Consider the following 14,130-nt stretch of genomic DNA (forward strand, 5'->3'; position numbering starts at 1 on the left):
AATATATGTTCTTTCTGACTGCTTGAGATTTAGTGATTTTAGAATGAAAAGATGAAAGACAGAGAGAGGGTAAACTGAGGTCAATTGATGGGGTCAAAGGAATGTCTTTTTTTTAGTCTTGCTAACCTGTCAGCACGATTTCCAAGAATTTGTGCCATCTTCTAAACCTGTCTCGAATTATTTATAGTTACCTCCTCAACTGTTTATTCTTTCTTGCAATGTGTCTTCTTAACAATGAAGTTTCCATTTAGTAACTGTGTGCCTAATAAAATTTTATTGCATCTTCAAAGTTAATAATTTTGTCTAATTAAGTTGGGGATCACCCTGTACTTTAATTTCAAGCTACTCATGTGGTTAAAAGATAAATCTTGCTTTTAAGGGTCATCTCCTTCAAGTTCAAAATTTCTTTTTTAAAGAATGATTAAGAAATATGTTCGTTTTCCTCCAAAACTGTTGCGTAATGCTGCAAGTAATTGAATGTTATTCTGGGACTCTGAAGCTTGTGACAAATACAATGTTCTTTATTATTGATATATGATGGCTGAGTTCAATAACACTAATCTAAATTTAGAGCGTATATAATTCGAGTCCTGCAGTATATCGATCCATGAACAAATTCTTCATGCTTGAGTATGCCTGGTCACATCTGAGGCCTCGTTTGGACAATGTAAATCTTACCGTCCTTAACGACACCTTCAACGTCTTGTGCAGATCCGTAAATACCCTCAATAGTACTTCCTGCTTGGGCTATGCTGCTGAGGATTGTATGCCGGAAGTCTTTATCAACAATCAATGGATCAGATGAGTAATCAAGCTTTACTTCTTCCTCTTCATCCATTGGCACACTGTAAGAAACAAAAACAATGGTATAAAGGTGAATCATAATTTTAGAAAGGAAAAAAAAAGGTAACCTCGTCGATTCTATGAATGATGTTAAGGTGTTACCTGTCATAAAGCCCAGCGCCAGCATAACCTTCTAGATCTTCACCATTCGAATCTGATCTGAATATCATAGATCGCTTTATAAAAAGGCCAACAGGTTTGCTGGGGTAACCCAAAACCTGTAAAGGTTCGAAGGATATGTTCAGAGTTAGGCTCGGTATATTGAAACATGAATTACAGGCAGTATCTTTTCATGATGCCACTGCTTGTAACTCCTCAAGTACTAGAACGACAAATTTTATGGACTGATTCTGTTTTTAAAAATGAAGGCTTAATAAATAAGGTGAATCACAATTTTACTACCCAGATAATTCATAATCTAAAACAGAGAATATTCAGAAGTGGATTCGAGTCCGAGACAATTAATTTACCTGAGGAGAATTGAGATCATTTTTCTTGCAAATAAAGCTCAAAGCACGGCCTGGATATGCTCCCACCAGCGTTTCTCCAAGCCCCTTAACCACCTATTAGATGAGATGTATAATTTATTCAGGACATACATATATATAAGCATGGAACTGCTCATCCAAGGTTACAAGCCTTAGATAAAAATTCGTCAGGAGTCCATGTTGGAGTCATAGAATATTTAACAAGGTATGTCACTCTCTGTAGAATCTGTATATAAGTGGTATAAAGATATGTCTAAGCCGCTTGGTAAGTCAACATTTCCCTTTTATTTGCCATATCATTGACACCAAAACATTAAAGTGAGTACATAATCTGGGATACCTCGGCATATATTTCTGATGAATCCCCAGAAGACGGATTAGTAGTGTGGATAACAAATGCATAATCAGCATTTATTATTTCTTGGACAAGGACAGCCATGCAAAGATAGTCATGATCAAGTTTCACTTTTCTCGTGCTGAAGTATGCCCTCTCGTTCCATTTAGAAGCCCATACCTAAAAATGCAGGCAATGATGAAGTATAAGACCATATTAAAATAACCACCGGAAGAATTTAGAGGAAACCATAAGAAATTCCACCATAAAGAGCATGTATTCAACCATCTTTAATGGTTGCATGCTGGTATAGTAAATGCTAACCTTCTTTATGGCCATCCATGCTTGTTCCCATCTTTGTGAACCTTCATCACCAGGCCAAGGCATGTCAGACAGTTGCATCACATCTTTAAGCTCTTTGACCTGGAACAAGATTAGGCAAGTAAAATTCACTGACATTTGGATTACCAAAACTTAAAACAAGAAAGCAGGCCAAGGCATTTGGATTACCAAAACTTAAAATTCATCATGGATCACATCTTAAATCATTTTTTGCCAACAAGAAAGCAGTCTATTCCTGATATCTTAATCGTCTTCTCCAGCAAAATAATCAATTACCAAAAATTGATTTGAAAGGAAAGGAAATGCTCCCAAACTAAAACTGGAATAGATGAGGTATCTCTTTCTGAAAAATATCTGAAGTTCATTTATCATCAAACCAAGTGGTGGTCCAAGAAGAACATACCAACTGAGGTGGAGCTGAAAGTTCAAGAACCGTGTTTCTAATTTCACCAAGTGCACTGAAATCTCCTCCTTCTAATCTTGTTTTTAGAACTTGCAACTTAGTAGCCACTACCTGCAAAACATGATGATTTCACATTTCAGCCAAATCGATTCATTTTTATTACTGAGTTGATGCATATTTCAGAAATGTGCAAATAGGTACATACATAGAAACCACCTTTTACTAAAAATTCATTCACACGGACAACAAACTTCATGTCAGTTAAACTTGGAGGTGATCCAGTGTCAGCCAAGGCATGTGGCATTGCTTATACAACTAACAAAGTAACATTTTTCTCCAATTTACCGCAATGTCTAATATGTAACGCGCCTAGAACTGGAAGAATGGCAACTTCTTAATTAGAAAGTAACAATTTATTAACTTGTAGATATTAACCAAGGGCATTCCTTCAACTTCAGTTTGCTCCAAACGATTATAATACCTTTTCATAAAAATCTAAAATTCACTTTCTTAAAGTTAGAGGCTCTTGCAGAAATGATAGAACTTTCTCAGGTGAAATAAAAGTTTTACTCTAGCAATAAGATAAAGGAATGAGATGTACATGCATGGAAATTAAAATAAATGTATAATTCCAAATAAATCATGACATTTTTTACTTTATTTAGCGAAAGCAAACAAATAGATAGGAGATTCAAGATGAGATGCATGAAATGACCTCGTTCAAATAATCTGAAAGGACTGTTTCAAAGACACCAAATGGCAGGGCAACCGAAGTTGGAACATTGATCCAACTCGGCACTTCCACTTTAAGATGAGCAATATTGCGTGATTTGGCTCCAACCTGTACGAATTAAATCTTGCAATGCTTAACACTGCACAGTTGAATTTTCAACAACATTTGTTGTTCATATTTCATTCTGCTACATATTAAATAAGCATAAGAATGAAAGAATATTCTCAACAGTACTATGGGCAGACCATATCACTGGAAAATTCCTCAGAACGTATTGCATATCTTCCCACAAATTGCTTTCTAACCAAAGCCACAAGTGGTGCAGAAGAAACAATTTTGGTGTCAGCTGGACTTTCTAGATCATCCTCTTGCATCTCACTGCAGTTAATGTACAAGGAAATAGACTTTCATCTCCACATAAATGGTAAAGTTTAGATTTGATCAAGAGTACAAAAAAAAAAAAACAAATGAAACAAAATATAATTCTATCTGGAATATAAAAGTAAGTCAACGGCTAATTAATTCCCACCACAAAATACCTGTATACTACATCTGCAGATGAAGGTTTTAAGAGTAATAACTTTCCTTCCTTTGCCTGGATATCAGCCAATATATTGGAATCAAAGCACGTGGCGAAACAAACCTACACAAGCAGAGAACTCGATGGAATGTCACTGGGATACTTTTGATTGTCAGCAATCACACTTCTGAAACCCGAAGGCTAACACAAAATATTACCTTGCTATTCCTTGCCCGAACAGAAACATGGGATAGAACATCAGGCATATCTGGGGTCAGTACTGCCACAGCACCATCAGGAATTTCTTCCTCCCCTCTAACAGATTTGGCCACCAAAATTGTAGGTTTTGAGAAAGATTTGTTCTGGACAGACAGCAACTCATCAACCACAACAACATATCCAATAGCTTCAATGGGGCTAATGACCTGCCAGCTGTTTCAAAACATAAAAGTTCTGTAAAATACATCTCATATCATCAGGAAAATCCTAAACTAAGGGTTCATGAGCGCTAAATAAATGCCTGAATTGAGCAAATAAAATGGGATTCTGGTAATAAAAATTGTGAAATTTTGATCTGAAATGAATGTGCTTTAGATTGATGCATCAAACAAAGATATGAGCTATTTAGATAGAAAAAATAGAGCATAACATATCAACCTTCCTAGATGGGCGGTTTGTCGGAGAATCGGATCAAGTCTATTAACAAGGGATGACAATGAAGCAGCTGACCCACCTCGAATAATTTCTTCAGTAAAAATATCGACCTACATGAAGCAATTATAGATATTTACTCTATAAGCCACGGTAGTGGGTGAAAAAGGACCCGTTTAATAACTATGATTACATACTGCCCCCTGATCCACGCCAAGCAGGGCACCTAGATACTCAGCAGATGGTTGCAGTAGTTGATGATATGACTCGGCCTTGCCTGCAAGTGCAAGCCTTGTTCTGTCAAGGACTGATTTGGCAAACAATGCCCAGTGATCATCGCTGGACTTCAACATGCTCAAAGCTAGATTCCAACCCTAGCAAAAAGAAAATGAATAATGAAATATGGGAGGGTAAAAAAGAACAAAAGCAGCAGTGATGTACATGTTTTGTTCAACCTCAACCTCACCTTCAAGCAGTAAATAAGGTCCTCATTATTGTCCACTGAAAGCGCAAGGTTTTCAACAACTAGAGAGATGAAGTACATGATTTTCTGCAGATGAATATAATCCAAAAATGAAAGAGCAAGAGCATGAGCAAGAGCATGAAAAAACATTTAAAGATTGATACACCTACGAAAATATAAATGAAATTATACAGATAAATGTAAAAAATTTGGCAAAGCACACCTCAGGACTTGCATTGCTCAGTTCTTCATATCCACGTTCGACAGCTGTCCTAACTGCAGAATCAAGGGCAATATCCAGGAATATAAGATCCCTAAGCCGTTCGTTGGATTGGGAAAGCATCGGTCTAAGCTCCTCCCGAGCTTCTAGCAATCCCTGAATGTAGGAATATTCCCCACATCCAGGAGATAAAAAAAATAAAATGGTGTTTAGATGGTTCACTAAATTAGAGGGTTGGGGAAAGGAAAGTCGAAACCACCAACAAAATGGATGTACCTCGAGAAGGGCTTCAACATTTTTCTCTTCAATATTCACCAGAATAAATTGAAGAAGTTCCTATTTCATTAACAACAGTACATAATGCTTTTATTTAATATTGAGTAAGCCAATGATTGAATAAATTTATTGTTTTTGTTTAATATCACCTGAAATCCGGATGGCAGGCCCGGGACTGGGTTTATCTTCACTCCAACCATGAATCCTTCTCCCTGATGAGTTAGTAACACATGTACATTAAAAGAAACGAAAAGTAGTAACAACTGCGTCACGCTGAACGCATTACCTCAGCTCTGTATCCCATACAATTTGCTATAGCAGCCTCTAGATCCGCCCCTGAATGAACTGCCTACACTTGTGAACTCATTAGATTAAAATTTGGACAAAGGCACAATAACAATGGGAGGAATGCTTCTCAGAAACAATCTTCTTCGAGCCAAGATAAGCAAAACATAAACAGTCTCCCTAAATTTTGAACTTTTGTCGGACATTACTTCTCACAAAATTTAACATAACAATTCTATCACACAAGCAGCTAGAGTCAATATCTTTGCTCATATACTCTGCTAGATGCCTTTAGTCTTATAAATTTAACTGCACACAATCATGCAGATTAGAATCAATCAGCATGTTGCAGCAACTTAATATATCCTTTCAACTAGTTATCATACTCTAACCTTCAGAGTTCTCATGTAATTTTGAAGATCACGCAACAGTCCATCCTTCTGATCTCTTCTAAAATTTGGTTCACTGTGGATGCCACGGTCATAACCAAGAAGGCGCTCTTTTGTTATCCCATTATCCTTTAAGGTCTTCCAATAAATACTAATGTCAAAGTCACTCTTAATATAGTCAATCAATGCCTGCGAAATACAAATATCATTAGTATGATACGAACGGAAACACACAGATGGTCTAAAATTTACCAAAGAGATCGTTCTATGTAATGAGAAACCAGATCGACTTTCCAGATACCTGACAGATAACAACATCATCTGGACTAGTGTTATTGTGTAGCTTTTGGTGCCATTCCTCCATCATCCCACCCTTGCACTCATTGTTTCTCTGCAGTCCAATGCCAAAATATGAAACATCATCAAATCCAAAAATAACATATTTTAAAAAAATTTAAAAAATAACGAAGAAAAATAGACCAAAACAAAACACTTCTGAAAAAGACCTGAATGACTAAAATTTCATCCCTTATACGTTGCCCAACATCACCTTCACCTCCACGACCAACAGTAGACATAATCATACGTAAAATTTCACAATATTGTGGATGACTTCTGTAGACTTTCTGCAGCAAATCCGTAAGCCTATCCTGAGCTTTGCTTATCTCACTGCCCACCAAAAGATTCATTAGAACGAAGAGCTTTTAAATAATATACAGAAAATTTTCTTTTACCTTAACATAAAAGAAAACACACTTTTAGAGTAGATGTGCAAGGAAATTCTACAGTTATCTCTATTCAAGTTTCTAGACTGTCCAAAATACATCTGTAAAATCAAGCAAAGAAAAAGCGTAGAAATCTTACCGTGGTTTTACATTGTAATTTTTGTTCCATATGAGTTGTCTAGTAGCCATGAATCTCATCCACACGAGAATCGCAGCAAGACCGAGTTCACCGGCATTTGTTGCCTCTTCCATCAAGTCTGCTGCAATATTGAATCTGCAGGAAAGTTTATCGCACACTCTCTTAGTGTAACACAAATATATCTGTTTCTAAGTAATTAAATGTGTTACAAACTAACAACATTTCAGATGGATTAGGGGAAAACAGAAAACATGTAGGTTACAGAGAATTTTCCCTCAAGTTAAAAAGTCTAATCTCCAGCATTCAGAATGGGAAGCATGAGTCTAAATTAGAAATATGCTTACAAGCTAATCAGAAGATACAAGATAACTGCAATAACAATAACTTGAGGAAAGAAATTTGAACCAAAAGGCAAGTACATCATCACTCAAAGCCAAATGTGTTTGTGATGCAAGAAAAGAATTAAAAAATCGAGAAGAAAACAATAATAGAGGAAATAAGGGATGCCTCAATCAGTAGAGATTGCTCACCGATGCATAAAGGACTTTTGTGCTTCACTCTCTAATTTTGCTATTTTACCTAACAGAGCTTTTGATGTCCCTCTGCCATCCCCAGCATCCTTTCATGAGCAGAATAATTATAATAAGTGGTAAATGCCGTACATGGAAAGTGACATATGAGACTACATGCTAGTATGTGAAGACAGAATCACAAGAATTCAATTAACAACCTTTTCAACCTTCTTAGATTCAGCTCTAAAGTCGATGTAAAAATCTGACCCACTGTTATTTATCCATTTCCCATCAGAAAAAAGAACAAATGGCATCCCCACAAATTTTTCATCATCAATCGCGATCTCTAACAATTGGACCTGTGAGTCAAATAGAGAATGAAATAAATCTCAAATAACTCATTGATTTGAAATCAATTTTAAAAGTTACTCATTCAAATGAACTTTTCTTTTGACAAACCTTGTAAGGTTGATTATCAACAGAATTGGTTGAAAATTTTGTTTCGGCAGCCTTACTCAAAGAAACTGAATCAGCCGGCAGTACGCTTGAAGGAGGAGCCTGAATAATTTCCAACTGTCTCTATCAGTTCTTGGCGACAATTCACCACTATAGCTTGAAACAGATTTGCTTTCTAAATTAACACGAAAGATTCAAAATCTATGAAAAACATTCTATACATACAGCCCATTGCCCAGGTCTTTCAGATAAAGCCCAATGAAGAACAGTAGATTCCGGAAGATCCGTTGCCAGATAAACTTTCGTCTTTCCAGAGGGATTTGCTACAAGCACCTTAAGAAAAAAGAAAATATCACAATTTTTTGACATGTTTCCTCAATCGAAAAATGATATTATGTTGCTTATTTACCAGAAGTTCCTTATCAGCAAGCTTATAAGTTGTTTTGCTCAAGACAGAGTCAGCAATGTGATTCTCCTTTTCCCTTGCAAACTGTTGAACTGCAGAGAGTATTTGTGGTTCTGAGGAGGCCTTTTGCACTTTTGGCTCAGAGGAAAACTTAGTCAGAAGCTGCATTACATCCCTTTTCTTGCGTTGAATTCGTTCTACCATGAAAAATTTCTTTCTCGCCAGTTGCCTAGCAACTTGAGTTTTTATCTCTCCTTTGACTATCTTCTTTCGTATGTCCTCAAGGGAAGATCCATTGTCTAGCTCGACCTGCAACTCTTCTCTTGCTTCTTCAAATTCTTTCTGTTAAATCCACGACACTATGATTACATGAAAGACTGGAAAACAAGCAATGAGAATAATCCATGTGCAATCCCACTGTATTTAGGAGAACGAGAAATATATTGGACGCGAATAAACTATTTCTAATTCGTTATCATAATTATCAAATTTATAAAGCAGCTGAAAGATTTGAAGTTTACTAGTTGCTGTTCTGCAGAATAGTTTGGCTTGCCTGCTTTCTCCCATCTTACATACGCTTGTATTTGAACAAGATCATCCGGAATATTGCTCTTTTTTCCTGAAACAATTTTATCCTCGCTCTCGCTAATATCATTTTTGCTTGTTAACTTTGTTCGAAGGTCCTGTGTTGAAGAACCCCGGGCTATTTCTTCAAACAGCTCCAACCGAGCAGCCTCATACTCATCCTGTTTTTGTGGATTTGATAAAATGCATAATCAATAATAGAAGCAATATCCTATAGCAAACTAAATATTCCAGATCATGAATAAATAAGAACACCGTTGCCACAAACAATAAAAAACTACCGGAGTTCATAGAATTTTACAAATTCTAACGAGCACATTCCATGTATCCGAAGCTATAAACTAAAAGGACAGAAAATTCATTTGTTTTCGGAAAATTGGGCCACTAGCTTGGCCTCCACAAGATATTTCATGGTCTTTGATGATGATATCAAACATAGTTACCAGTTTCACATTGTATAAATTGACTGAAATTTCTCAAACTTACTACACACTGATATTCATTGACAAAATAAATCCAAGACATGTGTGTTTTATGTTTCATGAGAAAAAGAACAAACAAAACTTTAAGCAATGAATAATAGGAGCTTGAACTCAAGTTTCTCCAGAAATCCTAAAAAACGAAAGGGGCGTCAATACTGAAAAGCATCATGCTTGTTCTTGCACCAAAACTAAAGGGTAAGCAGGACACACCTTCTCTTGTTCTGGGGTATAAACTGGTTTTCCCTTCCTTTCCCACCTCAAATATGCCTGAATTTGCACAAGATCCTCAGGAACTGAAACACTTTTTGTCCTTGATTCTCTTGCTGGCAATTTAACACGAATATTTCCGCCATTGTTCTTGTACCTAGAAACATGATTTGCGCAAAGCGCTTGTGTTAACATAATGACTCAATGCATGGACTCGGAAGTTTTGGACATAAAGTTGCTTTACCATTTATTTTGGGATTCATCAAAAATAAGAAACTCCAGAGCTTGTATTGAAGGATCATCTATCTCTAATTTCAGGACTGCATTTGATCCGGACTAAGAAAAAATACCATATCGAATCATTTATCCAAAAGATTAGTCATAAAACAATTCTTACTGTTGTCTAAGGACACATTTAATTAGTTTCACTCAAGCAGCAATCTGAAACCTACTTTCACAAAAGGACTCCTAAGTGCTTGATTCTGATACACCATGGTTCCAGCTGGACGACGCTGCGGCAATATCCACTTTCTGGGTAAAAACAATAAAAAAAAGCAAAATTTTTAAGTGGTACTAATTTGCAGATTTAGTGATGCTCGAAGATATCGGTTGATCGAGATTTCTTAGTCCAGTTGTACATACTTGTTTTGAGATTTTACAGCTCCCCAATGTAGAACAAAGTTGTCTCCACTGCTTGTTACTTGAATATTTACCACTGCCACATATCCTGATGTTGGGTTACTTACTTCAACCTGTTTTTTTATTCAATACTATACAGTTAAAAACAGACATGATATGATCCATCATCCCAGGAGTATTCTAAGAGCATGGGTTGGTGGATGATTAATCCGTGATCGACATTCTCGGATAAATCTCACTATGATACCTGTAATTCAACATTTCCATCCAGGTTGAATTTCTCTACAAGCTGCTAGAAGCAAAACAATCAAATCAAATGGATATCCAATTAATCATCTTTGCTGCATTCACCATTGAAACCCACATAGATTTCAAGAAAATCAATCATTTTAACATGGTTTTATGGTTGATACTTCGACATCTATTATATTTGAATATTTTCTTCAAATGGTCACAAAACTACGGACCATAAAATCTGACAAGTCGTGATCACGAGGATCATTATCTATCTAATATAAGAGAGCATTAGACAAAGGCTCTCTCTTTCTCTCCATGGTTTGTGAATCTACTTGATTTAGACTTTACTTCAAATTACTGTTATCTCAAAAGGCAAACATAGATTTTGGAACCCTGACCTGAGATGATGGATCGGTGGCCAAAACAGCATGAGGTGACCTCGTAACAGCACGCTGCTTTCCCATTCGTAATATATGTTTTTTCACAGTCAATCTCTTGCCATAGAATTCAATTGATAAAGGCAGTTGGTGTGTTTTTGAACTTGCTTGAGGCTGGAAAAAAGTACTTCTCCAAATTGAAATCGAAGAATTGATTCTCCTCTTACGCTCAAGTCTGCCAGGAGAAAAGCAATACTGAAGCAACAAGTTATTCCCTACAGCACCGGTCATATTCTTTCAACCCTATACGAACAATCAACCACCTCTAAGTCACATGCATGAAGATATGAAATTCCAAACAAAAACAGTAATGCCCGAGCTTAGCTTATTATCTGCTACTAAAGAACTTGATCTTTACCGATTGCGGTACGGAGTAAGGCCACAACAAAAAAAATTCACGGCTTCAAGCAAATACTTGTCGAATTCATAGCAGAAATTGGCCACCTAATTCAAGAATTCCAAAAAACAGTAAACATGCAGTTAGATTAACTTGAACCAATCCAACATAAATCGAATCAATTCTGCCATCCCCAAACAAAAGAAAGAAAGCAAATGCGTCACAAACTAGTACCTGTAGCTGAAATCAATAAAAAAATTCAATACAAAGTACAATTACGTACTAAGAATCAGAATGTAAAAATAAGCGACTGAAGGAAAAGCTAGAAACTGGAAAATGGAAGACGTGAAGGAGAGCGAGTGCTGTTCATATATCATGGTTAATTAGGGACACGTGGCGGATTATAAGTGGGAAGCGGTTATGTGGGTGTGCGTAATTAGTCGCGTGATTTTGGGCTTTAGGATATGATATGATGAAAGTTCATCGTGTGGCTCAAATGTGATGGGAGTTGCTTTTCCCAATAAATCAAATAAAGTATTTCCCATGTTTATTTAATTATTATTATTATTATCATGATTGATTGTCACATTTTTGTTTGATTGTAACAAGTGGCGCAATTGATTTTTTTTAGGTACCTCGGCGTTTCACGTGAATTTTACTTCTCAATTTTTAAATTTTTTTTATATCAGATCCAAAATTAGTTTTTTTTAAAAAAAAATAGAAAAAAACTTATAATAGATGGTTTTCAATATGACACAATTCATGAAAAAATATTATTTTTATATCAAAAATATCATTTTTAAACATAAATTGAGTCAGTTCATCACATATATATATATATCAAAAATATCCTTTTTCGATTCCTCAATTTTTGTTTAAAAAATGATATTTTGATATAAAAATAATATATATATAAAACCAACCTTATTATTAAAATATGAGTTTTTTTGTACGGATTAAAATATGATTTTTTAGACCCAAATTGGCCCTTTGGAAAAAAAAAAACACAGATATTTAAATAACTGAATCATGGTTAACTGACCACGAATATAATCGGGAAATTTGTATGAATCAATTTTGGAGATCTTATTGAATGACACGTAGCTAGGTTAATTTAAGTAATCGAAAATGTGATACTGCAATTAATTACGCAAAATTCCAAAAGTCGGAGGAATATTTAATATAATAATAACTGGACAAGATAAAGAAATATAAAATAATAGTCAAACTAGTGAGCCCTTTTGTCTAAACGTCCGACAAACGAACCCCGTGGTAAAATTCTCTGTGTCATTTAATCATTCATTTTACATTCGTGATTCATGTTTGCATATTTGTGATCCATCATTGACGAGTAATTAATTGAGTAGGTCTATTGTGAGACGGTCTCACGAATCTTGATCTGTGAGACGGGTCAATCTTCTCGATATTAACGATAAAAAGTAATACTCTCATCATAAAAAAAATAATATTTTTTCATGGATGACCCAACTAAGAGATCCTCTCACAAAATACGACCCGTAAGGCCGTCTCATACAAGTTTTTGCTTAATTCTCAAGCGTGGGCGACTGTCGTTAATCAATACAAGAAAGCAATCAGTGTGTTCTTAATAATCGATTTCTCAACACAACCAATATGAACCATATTGATACGCTTATAAGTATAAACTTTTGTAGAATCAATCATTGTCTTCAATAAAAAAGTTTATCCCAAATCCTGTGTCTCTCAGTGGGGGTTTGGTGGTAATAGATCTCCTGTGTTCGACGGGTTTTCCTCCTGATCTTTTCTAGGAGAAGCCTTATCTCCCGTGGATTCAGAAGAAATTGCAAAGTTGGTTAGGAATCTCAAACTCTCTCAGTCCAAAGATAAAGCACACGTGGTATCATCTTCTGATTTGGCAACACTTGGGCGACAAAGGCTGGAAGCTTGTTTAATAGGGAAAGTGTTCTCCTCGAAAGCGGTTAATCGAGAAGCTTTCCGCAACAACATGCCACGTATCCTACAGGCAAAGAAATCTATTGCAATTGAAATGGTTGGGGATAATCTCTTCTCTCTGGATTTCAACTCCTTGATTGAAAAAAATAGGGCTCTTTTTGATGGGCCTTGGAATTACTTTAAAGATCTGGTGATATTTGAGGAACCAAGAGGATTGCAAAATCCTAATGATATTGCTTTCACGGAAGTGCCTCTATGGGTCCAGCTCCACAACCTCCCAATTGCTTTTATGCATCCGACTATATTGCGGAAGCTGGGAGAACAGTTAGGAAGAGTGCTCGAAGTGGAGTCAGGGGAAAAAGGGAAGTGTGCAGGTAAATTTGTGCGGCTAAGAATTATGAAAAATATTGCTGATCCACTTGAAAAAGGTTTATGCGTGTGTCTTGCAGACACAATGGAGGAATCATGTATTCTTATTCTATATGAAAAACTTCCTAACTTCTGCTACGCTTGTGGAAGACTTGGACATCTTCTGAGGGATTGTGAGGATGTTACGGTGGACAAAAATTCACCGGAGTTTGGTTGTTGGATGAGAGCACCAGCGGCTCCTACTGCCAAGCGTGGTGGTAATCTGGGTTATCGAAATTCGGATTCCAACGGGCCTTCAAGATTAAGAGGTGTGTCGGAGTCACCTTCCGATTCTAACCCAAGTAATGACAATACTACGATGGAGGATATTATATTGAATGCAGATGAGTTGGACCAAAACCTTGGAGGCGTTGATGTTGTTGCGCCTATTTCTGAAGTAATGTTGGCCTGTCCTAAGCATCTTAGTATCAAGAAACACAATGTCAGTCTGGAATCAGGGAGCAAGCCTATACCTCCTCATCAGGTATTAATGGGTGATCTTGTGGGATATTCAGAGGTTAACTCGATCAAATTGGAGAAGAAGAAAGAGCAACTTACTGAAAAAGTGTTATCGGTTATACACAATAAAGGAAAAAAACAATGGAAACGACTAGCTCGGGGTGAGAATCCTAACCTCAAGAGCCGAGAAACAAAAGTTTCGGAGGAAGGGGATGGTAAAAG

At 36.3% G+C, this 14,130-nt stretch overlaps 1 protein-coding gene across 4 annotated transcripts; it reads right to left on the minus strand.

Moving 5' to 3' along the window:
- Positions 1-453: 453 nt before the first annotated feature.
- LOC142524705 (alpha-glucan water dikinase, chloroplastic-like) lies at positions 454-11,496 on the minus strand. Of its 4 annotated transcripts, none has more exons than XM_075628774.1 (35): positions 11,344-11,496; positions 11,131-11,216; positions 10,734-11,015; positions 10,346-10,387; positions 10,102-10,211; positions 9,912-9,990; positions 9,704-9,795; positions 9,463-9,616; positions 8,707-8,931; positions 8,189-8,527; positions 8,005-8,112; positions 7,783-7,881; positions 7,542-7,682; positions 7,342-7,430; positions 6,812-6,946; positions 6,454-6,616; positions 6,249-6,338; positions 5,951-6,136; positions 5,560-5,622; positions 5,423-5,485; positions 5,274-5,333; positions 5,001-5,153; positions 4,781-4,864; positions 4,512-4,688; positions 4,321-4,427; positions 3,882-4,095; positions 3,683-3,786; positions 3,389-3,521; positions 3,126-3,251; positions 2,411-2,521; positions 1,990-2,088; positions 1,672-1,845; positions 1,314-1,406; positions 946-1,061; positions 454-845 (listed from the first exon to the last, which is right to left on the minus strand). In XM_075628774.1, exons 3-35 carry the CDS (start codon positions 11,001-11,003, stop codon positions 641-643), a joined length of 4,404 nt encoding a protein of 1,467 aa, XP_075484889.1. In that variant the 5' UTR covers positions 11,004-11,015; positions 11,131-11,216; positions 11,344-11,496; the 3' UTR covers positions 454-640. The 4 variants fall into 4 exon arrangements, with proteins under 4 accessions (XP_075484889.1, XP_075484885.1, XP_075484888.1 ...); XM_075628770.1 differs by having other exon boundaries at positions 10,346-10,390; XM_075628773.1 differs by having other exon boundaries at positions 10,346-10,390; positions 10,734-11,006; positions 11,120-11,216.
- Positions 11,497-14,130: the final 2,634 nt, after the last annotated feature.

Source organism: Primulina tabacum, chromosome 14 (assembly GCF_025594145.1).
Source record: "Primulina tabacum isolate GXHZ01 chromosome 14, ASM2559414v2, whole genome shotgun sequence".
Taxonomy (NCBI): domain Eukaryota; kingdom Viridiplantae; phylum Streptophyta; class Magnoliopsida; order Lamiales; family Gesneriaceae; genus Primulina; species Primulina tabacum.